This window comes from Hippoglossus stenolepis, chromosome 6, assembly GCF_022539355.2.
Source record: "Hippoglossus stenolepis isolate QCI-W04-F060 chromosome 6, HSTE1.2, whole genome shotgun sequence".
NCBI lineage: Eukaryota > Metazoa > Chordata > Actinopteri > Pleuronectiformes > Pleuronectidae > Hippoglossus > Hippoglossus stenolepis.
In genome coordinates this window covers 11,266,103-11,287,960 of record NC_061488.1, presented here as the reverse complement: position 1 = coordinate 11,287,960, position 21,858 = coordinate 11,266,103, and the positions used below count along the sequence as shown (strand labels likewise).

The 21,858-nt window shown below is 43.3% G+C and overlaps 1 protein-coding gene across 2 annotated transcripts in view; it reads left to right on the top strand.

Moving 5' to 3' along the window:
- The window catches only part of cacna2d3a (calcium channel, voltage-dependent, alpha 2/delta subunit 3a), a 125,155-nt gene that overhangs the window by 75,586 nt on the left and 27,711 nt on the right, over window positions 1-21,858 (top strand). For both annotated transcript variants that reach the window (XR_007032785.1, XM_047340260.1), the window contains 15 exons: window positions 1,142-1,220; window positions 4,340-4,473; window positions 11,721-11,792; window positions 12,087-12,167; window positions 12,729-12,803; window positions 14,792-14,875; window positions 14,967-15,038; window positions 15,805-15,866; window positions 16,004-16,071; window positions 18,193-18,238; window positions 18,716-18,813; window positions 18,934-19,027; window positions 19,167-19,262; window positions 19,740-19,861; window positions 20,797-20,874. Coding sequence is in view for 1 of the 2 variants with exons in the window: in XM_047340260.1 (XP_047196216.1) it covers window positions 1,142-1,220; window positions 4,340-4,473; window positions 11,721-11,792; window positions 12,087-12,167; window positions 12,729-12,803; window positions 14,792-14,875; window positions 14,967-15,038; window positions 15,805-15,866; window positions 16,004-16,071; window positions 18,193-18,238; window positions 18,716-18,813; window positions 18,934-19,027; window positions 19,167-19,262; window positions 19,740-19,861; window positions 20,797-20,874 (1,261 nt within the window). In the remaining variant the exon portion in view is untranslated. The remainder of the gene's footprint in view (window positions 1-1,141; window positions 1,221-4,339; window positions 4,474-11,720; window positions 11,793-12,086; window positions 12,168-12,728; window positions 12,804-14,791; window positions 14,876-14,966; window positions 15,039-15,804; window positions 15,867-16,003; window positions 16,072-18,192; window positions 18,239-18,715; window positions 18,814-18,933; window positions 19,028-19,166; window positions 19,263-19,739; window positions 19,862-20,796; window positions 20,875-21,858) is intronic.

The window sequence follows — 21,858 nt, the reverse complement described above, 5'->3', positions numbered from 1 at the left end:
GCCTGTCCAAATGCCCGAGGTCTGTGTGAATAGAAGGTGATTATAGATGATTAGAGCGGCTCAAAAATGACAGTCTGACAATTGCACTTATTCACAGTGAGACTCATTACAGCTGACAATAGACCAACAATATCCATACTAGAAAATGTGATGCTAGAATTGGCTGTGTGTGGTTCATATCTTTGTTTGCTAAAGCTCTTATAATCACTACTGAATTTATAAGGTGTTGACCTTTGACACCTGTCACTAACTAATGAAATAAGTATGATTTGAATGGAAGTGTTGCTCAAAAGGGAACTGCCGCATGGACTTAAAGTGTATTATTGTGATTTTCAGATCCTTCTCTTGAGTGAAGTCAGCCTAAAACAGATAAAGACATAAACATACCCACTTCTAGACATGAGTGTGCATACACATACATTCATACACACACGCACACACACGCACACACACACACACACACACACACACACACACACACACACACACACACACACACACACACACACACACACACACACACACACACACACACATGCTGTCAGGGTGATGGGAGGCAGTGAAAAATGCAGGCATGGGTGCTATGGCAGCTGTGCCCCAGAGGCTTGCATCTGCTCCAATCTGGCAACCTGCTCTCCACGCACACACACCACACACACACACACACACACACACACACACACACACACACACGCACACCTGCCCCTACACCTGCTGTTAGAGCCTAACTGAGCACTGCCATGGAAAAATGGGTTTGGCAGCAGAGAGCTTGGAAGATTGAGTTTTGCCTTTTTCAACTCAAAATACGAGTTTATTATCTGTATTCATTATAGTTGCAGATTCTTGATACACTTATCTTATTTAAAAAGCTGAATCTGTTAATCCTTAATTGTTTAGTTTCTTGAGTTAAAATGACCGATTTGACTCATTTAAACTTTATATGAAATCTAAAAGACAAATTGGAAAACTTGTATTCATCTGTAATTGACTCTATTAAACACAGAGAATGGGCCGGCTTATCGGCGGCAGATAAAGAGCGAGCCTTTAGGCTGGCAGTGTGATCTTCTCTATGGTGGTGTGGTGGGCCGTGTCAAAATGGGATTAAAATGACTGACGGAAGCTATCTGCTCTCTCTCCGCAGGTCCGCATATTCCCGTACCTGATTGGTCGAGAGTCAGCCTTCGCAGATAATCTGAAATGGATGGCGTGTGCTAACAAAGGTGGGATCTTACAGCACATGCTGTATTCTTTTTTTTTTTCTCCTTATAATCTGTTTTTTGCAGAGTAAAGTTTTTGCATGTTGCTGTCAGCCAGATGCAAATGAATACATGAAGGAGCTCAGGATTTGTTTGGGGGTTTGTTGGCGTATGTTTGTGTGTGTGCGTGTGGTTGTGTTTGTCAGTGCTCATCAGTATTAGCATGTGCATGTGACAGCAGGCAGCTGGTCCCAGTTGCACAGACCAGATATGTCACATTACATCTTTCTCTAAGTCTTAAGTTCAAACCTCTTCTCAGCTGCGTTGTGTGTGGTCATGGTTGTCTCAGTGTGTAGAGCACTTTGCAGCAGGTTCTATATTTAGCTGGGAGGTGGGTGACAGAGACGGTCTGGATCCATTTCCTCAGGCTGCCATAGATAAGACAGGAGAGGCATAGGTCACACAAGGGATGTGTGTGTGTGTGTGGTTGTGTGTGTGTGTGTGTGTTAGGCAAGGACATCCATAGCTTTGGTTGGAAGTGATATCAGAGAACCCATCCAGTCGGTTGTGACGATGAGAAATGCACGTGTGTGTCTGTTGTGTGTTTGTCTGCTGAATGATGAATCAGGCTGTGACAGTGACGTCTTCTCCACTGCAGGAGCTGTGCAGAACAGTTTGCTCTTTGCTTCCGAGGCACATCAACGTTTTCCAAACTACAGCAGAACATTTGTTTTCATTTCATCACTGTTTCACTTAAAGTTGCTTTAGAAATGCCAGAGATGCTGCCGAAAATGCCAAGTCGGGCATCGGCGAGTATGCAGATCTATGTACTGATCTGATACCACGTCTTTATACTATATTAGTTTCAACCAGATGAAACTGCATTTTCTTTTCCTAGCAATCACTTCATCTCTCCCACTCCAAAACAGCAGTTGCGGTGTACTGCTAATGGAAAGTACAGTTTTTAGAGTGGAAAAGAAGAGGTGATTTCAAGTAGTGTAGCATTAGAGCTTGCAAGTTAAAATGTCAGCAATTTCAAGCTGTTTAAAGCATGTGATTGTTGTGTGCTCCTAGATTTATTCATGGCCTTTGTCGGTTGTGTTAAAGTAGATAATAAAAGAAGTTCTGAGGCATTCCTTCTCTGTATGTATTTATAGGGTTTCACCTGAGCCCGGCCGTACAACAATGATGGCAGTCATCACTTCTGTACAGGGTTAGAAGCATAAAGCTGTTAGATGATGTTTAATTGTTATTTTTCAGATAATCTAGTATCAAATCTGTTCTCTGTATTTGCCGATACACAAAGTCCAGGTATTGGAATCAGTAGCGGGAAGAGAAAAATGGTATCGGAACATCTCTTCCTGTGTTAACATGATATACCAACATGGATATATATTTATATATCTCAAAAAAGTATAAACCAGATGTCCGTGTTTCTAAATGTTGATGTTACACATCACATATGGGCGAACGTAAGGGTGTCGACATACTGTTGTGGTGTACTTAGACTTGGCCTCACGTCATGACATTTTCCACCTCCACCTCATCTATTATTTACATGTATGAGGTCACCTTGGTGTGTATTTTTGCTGACATGTCACCCAAACCAAGGTCCTTTAAAAATATATTAATGCCCTCCCCCTGCTGAGGCTGTCCTGCCTGTGTGTACGACAGGTGTACCATGTCAGCGAGAGCAGGGAGCGTTCATTCTTTTTCACCCCCCCTGCTCGTCTCTGGCCCTGGTGGCTCAGCCCGAAGGACGCCCTCAGCCTCCCAGTGGGACTAGTCATTCTTCACTCACCTCTGTGATGAACGATGCAGTTAGACTGAGGCAGCCTGCTCTGTGTGTGATGTCAGTCTGTACGTGTGTGCTGTCAGGGCACTGTCTGATGGAATAATAGGTGAAGTCTGAATGCTCTTGAGGATGAAAAAGGAGGAATCTGTACTTTCTTGAGATACTTTCACTGGTACACTTACACCGTGTTACACTGTTTGCTTGCCTCCGTAGTGCCCGACTATCGACAGGGTCGTGTTTACTCAATTTGAACATTTCCGTTGTGCACTTAACGGAAATGACGGTCGCAGCATTTGACCCCAATTGTCGAATCACCTGCCAAAATGTCTCCCTTGTTTGTTCACTTGATGAAAAAATTAACATGCTTTTATTTTTGCTTGTGCCGCTATCAGGGTCAACATGTCTCAACACTGAGAGAAGATGTACCGGTATGTTGATGGTGCAGCTTACATCTAAAATACCATTATCTGAAATTGTGATTGTCACACATTTCTTATTTGCTATATAATGTGATAGTTTAGCCTTTGTTACTGGAAGTTTTTGTTCTCTGGTGACGGATTTAAAGTTGGATTATCAGTGACGGATCCTGTTCTGAGTTATATGGGGGTGTATGACATACATCATACGGTAGATCGGTGTATTGAGGCCAGACGCTGGCTCTTTTCTCCCTGTGGAGTAAAAGGTCGTCGCTGGGAAAGATGACCCCAAAATCTATTTCCTCCAGCTATGATTTTCTCCTTGACTTCCTCACGGTGATGGAGACAGTTTGCTGTTTTTACAGATGGATGGAAATGTGGTGCTCTCTCTCTCTCTCTCTCTCTCTCTCTCTCCCTCTCTCTCGCTCTCGCTCTCGCTCTCTCTCTCTCTCTCACTCTGTCTTGCTGCTGTCCTGATTCCCTCTCTTCCTCTCCCCCTTTTCTGTCGCCCTGCTGCGATAACGGTATATTTCTTCCCGCGCATTAGCATCATAATGGCAGCATTACCATCGTAGGAAATGGCATCACATTGGGTTTAACATTTACATACCACTTACCCATCCACAAGCCCATGCTGGTTTGCACTCACTTGTACATCACTGCAGGGTATTCTTCAGCTATTACTCCTGTATGCAACCAGGTTCCAGTCTGCTCCATCAAGCAAATATCTGCTGCCTACCATACTGTATTCCAGATGTAATATTTCTGCTATGGTACCAAGGTAAGTAAAATGGGAGTGATGGCCAAGCTGATATTGGATGTGACATGTGCTTACAAACAGTTTTTGAGGGGCAGCAATGATGAGCCAGGACATTGAACCTGTTCACCCTCCATCATTTTCCCCTCTCCGTCTTCCTTTCTCTGCCCAACAGGATACTTCACTCAGATTTCCACATTGGCCGACGTGCAGGAGAATGTGATGGAGTATCTCCACGTCCTGAGTCGTCCCAAGGTGATCGACCAGGAGCACGACACAGTGTGGACTGAGGCCTACATCGACAGCACCGTGAGTTGACAACACCAATCTCTCACATGCTACTGGGCGTTCCCGTCGTCCTCTCTAACCACTCGTGCCCACTGGGCTGTGAACATTATGGGCGGTTAAAGGACACATTATGCTCCTATTCAGGTTGATAATTTTGATTTGGGTTTTTCCAAAACCACAATACTTTTCTCTTACTGTCCATTGCTGCAGAACCTCATTTCAGCCTCTGTCTGAAACAGCTGGTTTTAATCCCTGTCTCTTTAAGGCTCCTGATAAGCCTATTCTACTCTGATTGGCCAGCTGCCCCACTTTGATGTGGTTGGGGCGTGTCCTCCAGTGCGTGTAGGAAATGTTCTGCGTTGGCGTGACCCGGCCTTTTTTAGGGGGGCGTGCCGGACTAGCTGCTGCATTCTGCAAGTATGACAAGTGTAATACGTCTCCTTCAATACTCAATGATGGATTGAGAGATTTACACGTGAAAGCTTAATCTACCTCTCACTTTGTTTTATCACGTCTGTATTGTCTGGATGAATTGTAAACTCGGGATGGTGGCGATAAAATAAAAGCAGTGGGTTGACAATGCGCTTTGCCTTTGTATGTCTCTGAATGTGTGAAAGAATGTGTGCGCAGCAGATGAAACTATTAAGCCAATGAGCCTCCTGTGTGTGTTTGGGAGTTGTGTAGCGTGAGTAGAACATTGGTTCTGAGCTCTCAACCTTGGACCATAGCCCACACAGACAAACAAACTCAATTCACTCAGTTTCCACCTCCTTTGGCACACCATGTTCGAGCTGTTTTTCAGAGTGATAATAAACTGGCATGGGCGTAGTTTTTGTGCTATTTTATGTTTACTGACAGGTGTTTCTGATGTTTGGTTTGATAAATGCAGTGGACCAAATAATAAAGTCAGTTGTCAGTATAATGCAAAAGTGGCACAGACTGCAGTCGCCTCCAAATAATTAAAACACCTCTCTAAAACAGTTCCAACACAAATAACACATTACAACCTTCATGAAGATAGGTTTCACTATAATAGACTGCATTAGTTTTAGCAAGGGGTATGAAGTGGCTACTGGGTGGAATAGTCAGGAAAATGGCACAAATGATTATATATTATCATTATAATATTTTTTATAAGATAATCACAGCTTGATCCATCATACATGCTTTATAGTTCTCTGGGGCGGACAAAAGGATTCTCTGAAATGCATAATCCACACACACAATGAACTGTGGTATTCATGCATGCACAGGAATCCTCTTTTGTTCAAGTTATTGTTTTTGCCCAGAGACAGTGAACAGCAGCCATTTGTCCTCAGTTGTTTCTAAATAGATCAAGAAACAGAGAGCTTCAAAAATGTAAGGAGACAAAGGCGAGTGCCCTCCAGCAGAAATGCCCACAGGCATTCAGTGCGATAGAACATGAAAATGAACTCTTTCTCTCCGCAATCCTCCTCATGTCCCTCATGTTTTACCTTTCTCTGCCTTTCACGGCTTATTTTTTTTGTCCTCATTATCCCCGTCCATTTATCACAGTCAAAGTGCATGCACTCAGCAGTGACTCAACACTTTCGGCCTAAGTGTTGTTTCCTCTGCCGTGAGCCTCCTAGCTATAAAGTTCTCCTCTCTTGACACAGTCAATGTTTTTAAAGTTGCAGTCAAAGTCAATGTCAGTGGATTTAACGCACCCACTGGAGCTGGAGCTCCACTCGGTGGAAACTACACTGGAAGGCTTTCTGACACTTTCTCACACAAACGTATTGACCCTTTCTCTCCTGCTCCTCTTCCCCCTTCTCCTCCCTCCTCCTTAATCTTTTCTCTTTAGCTCCCCCAAGCGCAAAAGGTAAAAGAAAAAAAAAACTGATTTCAGCTCATTGCTGTATTGTCATGTGTTGAGGCCTGCTGTGTGTTCATGTGCATTCCGTGTGCATGTGCATTTTGGACTCCGATCTCTGTGAGAACAAGGCGTATTTCTGGTGAACTAACCACCATACCGACGACATTTTCTTGTGTGTCAGTGTCGTATGTTGCTCGTCAACCTCCTGATTTCAACCATGCATCGTTGTTGGCATTGGCTCAATCGATCGCTCTCTTCTGCACGTCTGATCAAACACACGCGCGCACGTCTGTGCACACGCTTGCACTCATTCATCACCGACGATTCTGTGTTGGTCGTGCTGTGCCAGTATCTCTGGGCTTTGCAGTGTGACCGTGTTTGTAAATGTGAGGCGACATTTTTGCTCTTCTGCCTGTGATTTTGGTGTGAAAACAAGATTGCCCGTGTTATTTGTTTTGGTGGAATTCTCCAGAATAAGATGTTTTGTTGTCTTGTAGTTGAAAATTCAATAGCCTGTAATGAGGGTTTGGGATGATCTGTTTTGACGCCTCTTTATCGTTTTCAGTGTTTTATTTTTCATTACGTTATGAATCATGTGTGGGTTGAGATAAGCAGCTCAATAATCATAAGATTCTTATGCCCGTTGTATCAGTACGAGCTGAGCACAGAGCAGTCGCATTAGACAGCTGGCAGGCCATATGTCTGACATGGTACTTTTGGTGTGATAGACTCGAGCTGATTGACATCGCAGTGGCTCAGCAGAAAACAGAAATAGATATCACATTGTCAGACACGATAATTGGGATTAGCGAGGAATACGTAATCATCCCAGCGCAGCTCGAGCCTGGCTGCCATGAGAACACACACACACACACACACACACACACACATATCAGTTGTCTAAAAGTAAAACTGATAGTGATAAAAAGACACAAACACACATCCCGCGTGATCACAGTGTTGAGAATTTATTAGAGTCCTCGGATTGGAAATTGTAGTGTAAGGAAAGTCGTGAGAATCTGGAATTTGCGTTCCAGGGCTGATGGGTATCATCTTTCCAGACGTAGCCTTCATCCTATAATTTGACCCCTCCCCGTCCTCTCAGTGCAACCTAATAATCTTTCCCAACATATCTCCACTGTCTTTCTCGGTTTAGCTTTTCGTCTCCCTCGCTCTGTCCCCCCACCTGCGATCATCCCTCCACTCCACCACTTCCCTCCCGCTCCCTCCCCTTCGTCCCCATCCTCCCTCTCACCAGCTTCATCCATCATTCTCTGGCTCATTTGGCTTTGTTTCCCACTCTGTCAGATGAACTGACACTGGAGCTCAGGAATGATGGGAGGGTGGTGGTGGAGGGAGAAGAGTTTGTGTGTGTGTGTTTGTGTGTGCGTGTGTGTCTGTGGTGGTGGTGGGGGGGTTAGTATTTGAGGACAAGTGTAAGGGCAGTATGAGAGTGTAAGAGAATATGGAGGATGTAAAGAAGGATGTGGTTTTGAGAGGCAAAATACTAAAGTTAAAAAAAACAAGACTGGAAGATTGGGTGGCCGGGAGCAATAGATTACCTTTTGATGATAAATTGGAGTTGTGAGCTGTTCGAAATGTCATAACGGATGAATATAAAATCCGCTTCTATAACATTGATTGAGGTAATTGAGAGCTTTCGTAGATAATCCCCAAAACACCAATGAAGTCAAAATGTCTGCTGGGTCGGTGCCAGCTCTGCTTCCCATGGGGTATGTTTTCCCGTAGGAGCCCATGGAGGGGGCTTTGGCTCCTGCACTTAGACACACCAACATCATTAAGCCCGGTCTCCAAGGAAACAAGAGTAATTTCGTCCACCAGCACGCAATTTTTCACAGCAACCCAGATTAAGGGGTGTCCTGTGAGACACCAAACATGGGGCAGGGGTGTGTATCTGAGCCCTCTGAGGGGTGTAAGCGTGTGGGTATTTGTGTCAGCGGGGAGCGAGTGCATTAGATCCCAGTGGGGTTCTTTTTCTTTCTTTGACCCACAGCAGGAGAAAGGACTCGCACACCTCATTTACTCTGACGGATACGGATAAAGCCACGGAGGCAACGGTGCTGCAGATTTGGCCCAGATGTGTGCTTAGTTGTGACCTTGCATTCAGAGGTTGCAGATTTTGTATGATAAGTCAAATTCTAGAGAGGAGCACTCCCTTTGGGACTCGGGGCAAGGTCTTGTTGGAGGACGCTCATTTAGGGTTCAAGGAAGTGCCTCTTTCCTCTCCTTGGATAATGAAGCACAGGTTTAAAGGGCTTCCGTCCCCTGGGTAGGGCAACTGAGGATCATCTGTGTGATGTTGGCTTTGAATCCAACAGATGCAGCCGCTCGCCTCCTTTCTTCATCTCCTGCTTAATTGCGCCAAGTCATTTCCCAGAGCAGCATGGGAAAGCTTGATTTTCCACAAATCCACGTATACCAGAAAATAAAGCACCCGAGACCCCATTCAGACCTGGTTTTAACATCTGTCCTGGGTGATCTGATCAAATGTGGATGGCTCTAAGTGCAGGTATGAACTCCCCCAATGGGTCCTAAATGCGTATTGAGGTGCGATCACTCAGATCACAGTCAGAAGTGGCCACTTTTTTTTTCTCGCTGTGTGAATGCAAATGCGTCCTGTGCTTATGTGAAGGACGGCCCCCCCTCAGCTGACGTCCTCTGACCCACTGGAGTTTCACAGTGAATCGAATGCTTTTTCACGCTTTCCAGTGCCTGTACGTTGACACTGACACTGACCGCGACATGATGATTGATACTTCTCTTAAATTAGTCAAATATTTCTTCATCACACAGATTCATTCAGCCCCTCCTGACTCCTCTCCCCCTCTACCTCCCTCTCTCTCTCTCTCTCTCACTTGTGCCAACACACCGATACACAAACATTGTGACATGGCGCACACCTGTTCACTAAAACTGGGTAAAACAACAACTTTTGCTCTTTGCCAACACAAATGACGTACATGAGCGGGGACGTGAGATCCGATCACACGTGGTCACAGGAGACAAAGGAGACGCCTTTTAATGCCGGGGGTGAACACACTTACTTAACTTTGTTCACTTGTGATTGGATCTCTCAGGTCGGATGTTAATTCCAGGTCTGAACAGGGCTTTAGAGTTAAATACAAAGAGTACACACTTGCTGGGGATACACAGTAAATGTCAGTTCATATGTTTTAAGACCGGTGATATATGATCCAATAGACCTGAGCTGAGATGAGGCTCTGCTCGCTCCCCCTGACCTGTGATCGATCCCATTCTGCAGCGGCAAGGACGTCCATTGTTGCAGCAGCTGTACTTTGTTCTCTCTTTGAAGTCCTCACTGCTCTTTGGATTGCTATTACCAGCTGTCAAAACTCCGGTCACCAATTCAGCTTTCCCCCGGCATCTGAGGGGGAGCGAATGGGTGCTAGCAGTTTCCTGTCATTACCCATTATTACTGGTGGGAAAGGGGGCTGAGCGCTGGGGGAAGGAGAAGGTACAGGAGGTGTGTAATGTTCCTTTGAAATGATTGCTTAAATGGGTAGTCCTCCTTGAAAGTTCTCATTGACCATGCTGGAATCTGATATTTAGGTCAGTTTGGAAGAATCAGACAAAATGATACTCCATTGATGCTGCAGAATTTAACCATCAAGGATTTTTTTTTCTGGGGTTCATTTTGCACCACTCCACTATAATGACTTTAACACAAATTGCACAAGTGACCATCATTTATGAGTGGACAAGTTCAGACCACTTTTTGTCGAGCACGAAGCCTGAGACGTTTTCAAATTGTTTATTACAGAATCTAGCAAAAGTGAATGGAGGAGAGCAGAACATCATACGGGAACAAATACTGAGGCAGGAGATCCAGGTTACTGAGCTTGGCCGGCAGGCGAGGGATCTGTTCGGGGTTCCGATCCAGGGTTTCAGACAAAGACATGGCAGGACATGGGGAAATATTGGCAGCCAGGCACTGATGATTCAGAGACACATGTAAACAACTGGCAGACAAGTAATTTAAAATGTACAGGCAGAGAAGTGCAGCAGTAGTGTAATACCACTAAAAGTGACTTAACAGAAGGAGAATGAGCCAGGATCTAAGTGGAACTTTACCTTTAAGTATTGGCTCAAGTATCCCTGGAAATCAATTGTGATTGTGGAGAGTGAGGTATTTCACATGATTGGAGCAGTGCAGCTAAACTTAGCTGCCTGACTTAGCTCGCCCTAAGGCACCTTTGTGGTAGAGGGTTTCTCACTTACGGGTTTTCATGACGCCCAAGACCACAGTTGTCCCAAGCCGTTTGAAAGCTGGCACAAGCGGCTGGTGCTAAGACAGCTGGGGCTAAAGCAACCTTGTCTGTGGAGGGATGTTGTCCCGAGCTGTTTGAACATCTTGCACAGGTAGCTGTCTTAGCCAGCAGTTCGATTGTTGTGAGTGTGTGTCTTCGGACATAGAAGGGAAGGAGAGGATGTTCTTGAAAGGTTGACGATGTGGCGGTTTCGGAGTTGCGAGTTAGCATAGATTTGAAAATGACCACGGCAATCCAGATTCCCACTAACGAGGGCTCCCCGATGGATTGGGGCTGCCTACCTTTTATTAGAGGGTGTAAAACCTTTCATATTAATGTATATAAATATCATGACATAGCGAGGGGCCGACCCATTTAGTTCGTCAGCGTTGGCCCTGCAAGGTCCAAGATGGTTTGAAACACTGGGTGGGAAACAATCCAGGAGTCACACCTGGATGGACACACACACACACACACACAAAACACACACACACACACACACACACACACACACACACACACACACACACACACACACACACACACACACACACACACACACGCGCTCACATGGACAAAACAAAAGAAAAATGCAAAAGAGGGACAAACCCCTAACAGTGTCAAGCCTTCATCTAATATGGATATCATCGTCAAATACAGACAGCCGGCAGAAAGATAAATATCATAATAATTCCAGCAGTCCGTAGGGAGGGAAGATACCTAGATCCAAACTGCCTGTGGATAAGCTTGTTCTGCATGAGATCAAAGCGCAGGCTCTGATTGAGTACATTTTAAGGCAAATAATAAACATGAATAAAACATGTCGTGGAAGTTTTGCAGGTCCCTCAAGAAGATAACAGGACTAGGTCTGCGGCAGGATTTCTACCAGGTTCAGTGCTGAGGAGTTTCTGCAGCTTGTAATTATCACTCACAGAGAGTTATGGAGCGAGATGTGTATGCGTGCTGCCAATGCAGTGCGCCGCGCGGTAACATTTCATTTGTGACTATGACAATATTTCATCATTAGTTTCCCTCTTTTTCTCCTCCCTCTGTCTCCATTTCTCTTTTTCTCCTCCCTCTGTCTCCATTTCTCTTTTTCCATCGCCGTCTCTCTCACTCTTTGCATCACATGACTCTCGCAGATGGAGGACGGTCAGAGTCCAGTTCTGGTGACCACGGTGGCAATGCCTGTGTTCAGCACCAAGAATGAGACGGTAATTTGCCACAACTATTTCCCAGTTTCCTGCGAACTTGCAGTTTAATTGAAAGCTTAATCAATTACTTCTTGCATAACTAGAGACGCAAATTGTGAAATGATGATTCATTATGTTCCTATTTTGATGGACACTAATTTTACTTTGATTGGAGTCAGTAAATTGGGATGCACCAGAGCATCACTAATTAAATATATCTTGCAGACTGACATTTGTTTTATTCCATTCAACAGTGGATCTCTGAGAAAGTGTGTTAAAAAGTAAAAATATTTTTTAATGTGTGTGTGCTTCCAGAGAAACCGTGGCATCCTTCTAGGGGTTGTTGGGACAGATGTGCCCGTGTCCGAGCTGCTCAAGACCATCCCCAAATATAAGGTACCACACCAGACATCACTCAGTCCTTATGGGGGATTATAAACATGAGATACCCCTCCTCACAATCACGACTTCTACTGTCTTTTAAACCTCAGGATTGAGCTTTGTGAAGGCTCTATTCAACTGGATGCTGCGTCAGTAATTATTCTTTTTCTCATGTCTGTGCAAACACCAGTCCAACTTCACAGTGCAGTCATTGAAAGCCAAAGCAGTTAAATCAGAGGCGGATTATTCACAGCTCATTGCTCATGTCCAGTTATGACAGGAAAATTATACACATTATGTTTACTAATGCGTTCTTCTCTTCACTAGTGTCCCCGCCTCATCACATGTGTTGATGTGGTTTTATCCACTCGTAGATGTGAAGCTTGGTTTTGTATACGATTTTCAGATTTGCGAGTGAATCATTTGTCCGGACAAATGACGGCATCCTCTTGTATTTTGCAATTTTCACTACAAAGACAAACATTCTGCCTGCAAAAATCCCGCAGAGCTTGATTAGCCGAGATGTACAGTGAGCTGCAGATTTGTCATCTGTCCGTGTTTTTGTGTATTTCCTAGCTGGGCATTCACGGTTACGCCTTTGCAATCACCAACAATGGCTACATCCTTACGCACCCAGATCTACGGCCACTTGTGAGTACTGGCTCCCACGCCATTCAAACTCTCAGTTAACCGACTATGAACCTCATTATCATAACAATGTATTTTTTAACGGCTCAGTGATTGAAGTCCAAATGTATTAATTTATTTTGTACAGACGACCGAGGAATAGTAAGACTTGAGTTCGTGTCAAGTCGATTACTGATTTCGTTTTCACTTTGTGATGCTGATTGACATGAATGTGTGTGCGCGGTGGTGCTCTGTGTTTATGTGCCCGTGAGCAGTGTGTGTATGTGTGTTGGCTGCATGGTGGTATGCAGATGAGGGGACTATGTTCCAGGCCTCCACTGTGCTGTGAATAGACAGAGATACAGCCTCTGAATGGCTGTGATTAACTCCATTGTGCTCTCTCTCCCACCACAAGAGGATGAGGGGAGCGAGTGCAGAGAGAGAGAGAGAGAGATTGAGGAAAGCAAGGAACCTGCCTAATGTGAGAGTATAGGTGCAGAGCGATAAGGTGGGGCGCAGCACTGGATGACAATGGAGAGATACGGGGGGGAAGGAAAGAGAGCAGACGAGGAGGCAAAGACAGATCAGACAGTGAGACAGGCAGACGGATGCTTTAATGGCGGCCTAATTAAAGACATTAATGAACAGTGTTTAACAACTAATGAGAGGAGGGAGGCTGTTCTCACTGACAGATGAATGGAGAGCAGCACTCAGTGTACACACAGACAAACACATAGTATAGTACGTATTTATAAACCCAATACTGATAGAGGAGATGAGAGGAAGAGGAGAGGAGAGGACGAGGAAGAGGAAAAGGAAGAGGAAGAGGGAGAGGGAGAGGAATGAATTTGGTCATCACTTTAAAATAGTAATTGACTGAAGGAGTTGTTTGACATAACCCAAAAAGTGTTCAAATGAGTTACTATTGGATGTGTTAACATGTGGTATCGGTCAAGGAGAAACCCATTGATTTAATTTTGTGAAATAGGACGTTTTTTGGGTGTTTTCTCCAATTTCCCAGCTGGTAATGCTGGGATCTAGATGTATGTCTGACATGTATGTGATATTATGATTGTGTACTGTTGGGCCTTGGCAGTGGTGTGAGCTTTTCTGAGTCCTTGTTTGCCTTTGTGCCTAATGATGAGAAGATTGATATCAGTCCAGGCCCTGCACTCACCAAGACAGTTTATTTTATGTTATGCTGTGTGAAAATCAAAATTAGTCTTTTTTTACATTTCTGTTTGTGTTAAATTAGATATGACATTTAGAGAAGCGAGTATAGGTGGATTTATTTTTACGTTGGACAGAGCCATGTAGTACTTCCACGTACTTCCAGTCTTTATGCTAAGCTAACTGTCCTCTGTCTCCCTCCTCCTGTGTCGTGTTCTGATGGAAAATCCATTTTGCTGCTTTTGTGTGGCATCCATTTTCCTGCTTCTCATATTCTGATTTTATCTGGTTTATATCATTGTGAATTGACTCTCACTGGGTTTAGGATTCTATTTACTGGCATTCTCATATCTACTTTACTTTTTTCTTATATTTCGCTGACTGTTATATATAATGGAGAAAAAAATGATATGATACATAAATAATAAAAATGAATAACAATAATGAATTAATACATCCTTTAATTATTAATAGCAGCATTTAATTCATTATAAAGTATTAAATACAATTTACAGTTTTTTTCTTTGATCAAGATCAATTAATTATTTCATCAGAAAAGGGTGAAAATGTTGAAAAACGTAAATCTACGCAATATTTAAGTGAGTGAAAAAAACCCATATCACATCCTTCCACCACGTTTTGTGTTAATCTGTTCAGTTGTTTTTTTAATCTAGTTTAAAAACACAAACTAACCAACAAGCAAACGGGCAATGGTGAAAACATAACCTCCTTGGCAGAGGTGGTAACAGTCAGCAGCCATCTAGTGTAGTATACTCTTTAATTTCTTCCAATATCTCCATGTCTGTTGTTGCACGTGTGTTCACATGGGCCTGTGTGTCCAGTACGGGGACGGCAAAAAGCGGAGGAAGCCAAACTACAGCAGTGTGGATCTGTCTGAGGTGGAATGGGAGGATAAGGACGACACGGTGAGACACATTGAGACAAATCTTCAGGAAGCATCATCACATCGTCAGTAAAACAAAAAAAATCTGATGTTTGTGTGCTCTGTGTTGCTAGCTGAGAAATGCCATGGTCAACAGGAAGACGGGGATCTTCTCCATGGAGGTGAAGAAGAGCGTCGACAAAGGGGTGAGGACTCTGACATCCAGAAAGGAAACAACACACACACCAACAAACACATTTTGAATTGTCCCGCAGGCTGAGCCAGAGAAAATACTCGACAGTGGGAGAGTGCATGCTGCCAAGGGGTTGCTGCACTTGGCGCAGTCGTGTACAGGATCGACAAGGGGATTTTGTTTTTGATTTTTGGTTTGCCCTGCATGCACGGGTGTGTGTGTCTGTCTGTGTGTGAGCCCGTTATCTCCGCCAAGCACATGTGGCTGAATACGGGAGAGACAGCAGCAGCCCAGAGATTCAGTTTTACTATTCGTCTGTCTGAGAGAGAGAGGCATTCAGGTGTGTGTGTGTGTGTGTGTGTGTGTGTGTGTGTGTGTGTGTGTGTGTGTGTGTGTGTGTGTGTGTGTGTGTGTGTGTGTGTGTGTGTGTGTGTGTGTGTGTGCGCACTTTGCATTTTCAAAGCTTAGGCGAGAGCATTATACATTACCCTGATTATTAAGCATTCAATATGTAAATGCATATCTGCGGACACACACATACACACACTCAAAACTACACACATGCAAATTTACAATCCTTATCCAAACACTCGCACTGCAAAACCTACACATCCATCAGGAGGAGTAACAGGTCGTGAGGCAGACTGCTAACTGAAGGCATGTACCCCCTGCACCAGTAGATGGCGCCAGAGTGCAGGGAATCGCATCAGATGACAGCAGTCTACACACCATTGTTTACTGCAGTGTGTCACAGAATGTATCTATCTGTTTCATTTCAGAAGCGTGTGTTGGTGCTGCATAATGATTACTACTACACAGATATCAAGGGGACGCCTTTCAGGTAAGAGACATTTTCTGAGAGCTGTGAACAAAGTTTTAGAGACGGAAGCATCAGTATTTCCAGTTCTCTCTGCACAACAAATAACTGGGGAGTGATCTATTTAAAGACCCTGTTGTTTTTGTTGTTTTTATTTTTAGTCTAGGTGTAGCTCTTTCCAGAGGCCACGGGAAGTTTTTCTTCAGAGGGAACGTCACCGTGGAGGAAGGTGCGTCTCCTTTGCTTTGTTATCTGTGTCATATCTCTATGTTTTGCTCTGTCTGCCTTAAACATCTCAACCCCACTCTCACCCGCTCTCTTTCATGGTCTTGTGTATTCGTGTCTCTCGCTTAACTCGCACTTCTTAAAGCCCAATTCATGCTTCTGCGTTCGAATCTAAGCTGTAGTACCAGTATAACCTATGCGTAGACACGTACCCTTCGCCGTATCCTGATGTGCACCTCCCCAAAAATGTAACTACACGTCCAAGCGACGCAGACTGCAAGAGCTGTGATTGGTCCACTTGGTAGCATGTAGGCTACGTGCGTACGTAGGGCGTAGCTTTGACGCAGAACCATGAATCTGCCTTTACACTTCTGAACACAGCTGCAGCGATGGAGTGAAGTATTCAGATCATTTAACTAATACCAAATTGTACATATAATTCATTTAAAGAAAATATCTATTTGTAGTCTTAATTAGGACAAATGTTGGCGGCAAACACTGACTTCTTGGGTAAATGCTCTCCTCTGCAGACTCTGACTCCAAATACAAGATGGTGGCATTCGCATTCAGGATATTTAGGCTTCATTTATGTTCAGTGGGAGGAACTAGAGATGCGCCGTTTATTTACAGTCTATTGTTGAAGCTGTTGAATATGGAAAGCACAATAGCGATTATTGTGCTTCTTGTGTTCGACTTATTTACTTTACTGCTTTATTTGACAGGCTGATTTTCATCTGTAGTCCCTGGGCCGGCAATAAAAGAGCTGAGCTTAAGAATAAAAGCATTGAAAATAGAAACAACTATAAAAGCAGTGAAACATATAGAAACATAAACAGGGCCTGACGTACATAAAAGCAAGAGCAACAGCTGTTAAAATACACAGACGGAACAGTGTATGACAACAATTAACAAACACAAAGACATAGTGAGGTGTAAAGACTTTGCACAGAGACATTGACAAGCAGAGCAGCAAGATAACAGATAATATAAATACCATTTTAGTGTTCACAGTTTGTATTTCTAATAGACCATGCTCTTAATGTGGAGGAGAAGGTTGTTTCTTTTGTATTTTTTTAAGAAGAAACTCTTTTCAACAAATAATTAAAAGGAAGAGAAATAACCACAGAGTTTAGATGAAGCACAATTTAACTATGTGTTTGAACTCCATAGTTTTCTAAGTTCAGCAGAATGGCCCCTTTCAGAGCTTCACATTATTATGTAATAGGATTATTCTTTTTTATGGATTAACATGTCAGGGGAATTTTAATGAGGAGCTAATTTTATCTACTTTAAACTCTTGGGTACTTTAATTAGCAATCATGCACCATATTTTATAAGCTGATCATATAATTGCTATGTAAAGTCTACAGGACTAACTTGACACCGACGTTTTTAAATTGTAGCAAAGCAGCTCAAGTAGATTTCCCCTCAAATGTGTAATGGACTAAAAGTTCAAAGTAGCACAAAATGAAAATATCTAAAGTACGAGTGCCCAAAAGTAGAAAATGTTTTTACTAATCCTCCACCACTCATAACTAATATACGTAACTCAGCATTATTTTACATCTGGTATTTCTTTTACCATTTTCTTCCATCTTTCTGTTGCTCACACACATTCCATCGTCATTTATAAAAAAACTTGCACAGTTTGACAAGAAGTATGAAAAATTCCTTAGCAGCTCCTTAGGTGTGTTGTTGTACTTCTCCTTGTCTTTTGTTCGTATGTGTGTCTCTGTGAATATGTGCGTCTATTTTTATGTCAAGCCTCATGCGTGTTAATATTCATGTGGTTGTGCGTGTGTGCGTGTGTGCGTGTGTGTGTGTGTGTGTGTGTGTGTGTGTGTGTGTGTGTGTGTGTGTGTGTTTCTCTAAACATGTCCATCAAGAGGAACCCTCTGAGCATGACTTGGCTCTTCCTGATCTAATCAGACCTGTCAGTTCCATTCAAAAACACATTTTTCACCCCCAGTGTGTGTGTGTGTGTGTGCGTTTAAGTGTGTGTGTGTGTGTGTGTGTGTGTGTGTGTGTGAATTTAAATCATAGATGCCTATTCCTATTATTATGAGTTCATATCGGGTGCTTTTGCTTATTTAATTTGTGATGCATCGTTCTTACTCTGGTGCAGGACTTCATGACTTGGAGCATCCTGATGTAGAGCTGGCAGACGAATGGTAAGAGCACACTGACGTCGCTGCGATAACATCATCAGCCCTTAGTTAAGAGACATTGTGATTGGACCTGGTCCTAAATATACTGCCAAATTGTAAAATCAAACAATTCCACTGCAATGAAGCATTTGGGATCTGCAGGACTTTGACTTGATGGTTTGTGTCACTTGATGACTTGTGGTCACCAGGATTGGGAACCAACATCTAAACAAATTACAGTAAACGCTTTTCAAACTAATGCTCGTGAATTGGAAAACCATCTTTGTTTTACTCCACGTTTTTATTCACTGTGGATGCATCGCATTAAAAAAAGCATCTGGAATGTATGACCGAGGTTCAACTGCAATTCTCAGCACAAAATCAGGAATCGACAAAAAAAAAAAAACAGTTGTAAAAGGAAACAATCCAGAGTCAATTGTTACTGTGTTTCATGTATCATCATGACAAATGTTTTCATTGTCCTATCTCATTATACGACAGGACTTACTGCAACACAGACGAGCACCCGGAACATCGCTACCTGTCCCAGATAGAGGCGATCAAACTCTACCTCAGTGGCCACGAACCCCACCTGCAATGTGAGTTGAACCCGTCTCCAGCCCGCGTTCCTTCAGTGCATTGACAGATGTTTTTGTGGTCGTCTGTTAACTAATGAGCGTGATTTATGTGTGAAAATATACCTTTTCTTGTTTTGTTAGGTGACAAGGAGCTGATTCAGGAGGTTCTCTTCGATGCGGTAGTCACTGCCCCTTTGGAGGCCTACTGGACCAGCATGGTGCTCAATAAGTCTGAGTATGTCACTCTTCTTTTTCCACGTTGAAAACGTGGAAGGACTTAACTCCAAATCTTGTAGTTTATTTTGAGCTTTTTGAAAGTGCTGATAGCAACGATACTATATAATTGTAGTTTATCTATTTGTCGTATTACGCAGGAACTCTGATAAAGGAGTGGAGATCGCGTACCTCGGCACAAGAACAGGCCTTTCCAGAATCAATCTGTTTGTGGTGCCTGACCAGCTCACAAACCAGTAAGTGTGCTGACTTGTTTGTATGTTGTTGTATGTATTAGACCTGCACAATTTATTGGTTGTCTGATAAAATTGCTAGATAGAGACATATTGGTATCAGCGTTTATGTTTGATGATATGCACCAATATGAAAATGTTAATTTCACAACAATTCAGAAAATATGTGCAGATTAAGATTACATTTTACATAAAAATATATTTATTTTCTTAATGTAATTCTACAAATTTGGTTTTATGTGTTCAAGGTTAAACTTTAAAATATCAATTCTCAAATACATTTCTTTATCAAAAGGGTTTGGCAACGACCTCTTAGGAATCTTTGAATATATGGTATCTGAAATGTTTTACTCCTTAATATTGTTGTTTGCATTAGCCCTCAAAAGACCATATCAGTCGGGCTCTAGTTTGTTTACACAATGTGCACACATGCTCCATTTCTGTGTTGTGTTCTCACCTCTGTTTCCCTTCTGCTTCAAGAGACTTCCTGACAGCTGAAGACAAAGAGGGGGTGTTCAACGCCGATCACTTTCCCCTCTGGTACAAGAGAGCGGCAGAACAAGTTCCTGGTACCTTCGTCTACTCTCTACCTTTCAACACAGGTTGGTTCTTCTTTTTCTTAAATTAGCAAAAAATACAAAAAAAATCAACTCTCCTCGAAACGAGTCAGGTTCAATTTTGAATTCTGTCTAGCTCCACACAGTAGCCGTCACTGGTGAAATATAATGAATGTAGGAATGGCACCACCAAGTGTCTGCAAAGACTACTGAAAAAAACAACACTGGCAAGCGCTGCAGGACACAAAGTCACCTAATCAAATTAATTCAAAAAAAGAATTACACTTTTTTTACAGGCACAAATACAGTCACTTATAATTCAAAGACCATTTTAAAATATCCTCCATCCCTTTTTTTCCCTCTTTCACCCATATTTGTTCGTTTTCTCTCGCCGTGCATCTCCGCCTCCCCTTCCTCTCTTATTAATTCTAGCCTGTGTTCTTGTGGAAAGGACTGATTGCTGTGGGCTGAAACAAGATACGTTAGGAAGAGGTTCAGCCCTTTCCATAGTGACTTGGCCAGAATACACAAATACACACTCACAGAAAGACACACATATTACACACACACACACACACACACACACACACACACACACACACACACACACACACACACACACACACAGACAGGCACCTCACGCATATTCAACAACGTCTCTGAGAAAAATGATTTTTCCTCCAAGGGGGGAGAAAGTGTTCTCGTCTGTCCTCGGCCTCAGGCTCTCCATTAGTGCCAGCTAATACAAGTGATCTGAAAGCCTCTTATTTACTCGGCGGACTTCCACTCGGCACTCTTCCTCTCAGGACCCTGGCAGCTCTAGCCGTAACCATGAAATAGTACTTTGTGGTATTTATATTCAGTGTTTCTCTCTCCAATCACCCTGTGGTCGGTTTAGAGCTAATATAAGAAATTATGATATGACAGTGATGTGAACTGTGTGTGTGTTGTGTTTTTGTGCCCGTGTGTGTGTGGCTCAGGATCAGAAAACAAGAGTGTTGTATTGGCCAGCACTGCCATTCAGCTTCTGGATGAGAGGAAATCACCCATAGCTGCGGGTAAGTGGGAACTCAAGTGGATCTCTCTCTCTCTCTCTCTCTCTCTCTCTCTCTCTCTCTCTCTCTCTCTCTTTCACCCACACATATTCTTGTACTTATATCTTAGTGAGGACGCTCGTAGGCATAATACATTTGCCAGCCCCTTACCTTAACCATCACAACTAAATGCCAAAACCTAATTTTAACCCTTATCCTAAAACCAAGTCTTAATCCTCAAACAACCGTCTTATAAAGTGAGGATGTCCCAAATGTCCTCACTCTGTAAGGTCTATGCTCAAAATGGTCCTCACAAATATATAAGTAAGCGCGCACACACACACACACACACACACACACACACACACACACACACACACACACACACACACACACACACACACACACACACACACACACACACACACACACACACACACACATCACTTTTGCTTCCATAGACTATGTGCTATGCTAGGCTTTGTTTTCCTGGTCTCCAGTTGTCTGCTGTGACGTCTTTGCCTCTTTTTGAGTTGGAACACTCACTTCCCACATATACCGACTACGCTGCTCTATTTGTTCGGTGCGCATGCCCCTGCATGAGCGTGTGCTCAGCAGAAGGCGTGAGTTCATCACCGCACAGACGTTTGCATCCATAAATACAATGCCAAGATATATATAATAGAAGGCAGTTTCATAAACGCGTCTTGTGCCTCTGTGCTTATTTAAGACAGAGTGTGGCCAAGAGGATTTCTCTGTGGCCTGCCTCATCTCACGTGCCGGTGACTCAGAAGCCTCACAACGTCACGCCCATATAATAACTTGGTGCAATCAGCAAGTTGATGGTATGCAGTGTGGCTCTTGTTCTGTTAGCCATCAGCGTGGTTACAGTGGAAAAGAAACAACAGATTAAATGGAAAACATAGGCGGAAAGAAAGTGTGAGGGTAGAAACGGAGACATATGGTTTTACAGTAGATACAGTATTATCTTTGGGGAAAGTTGTGATG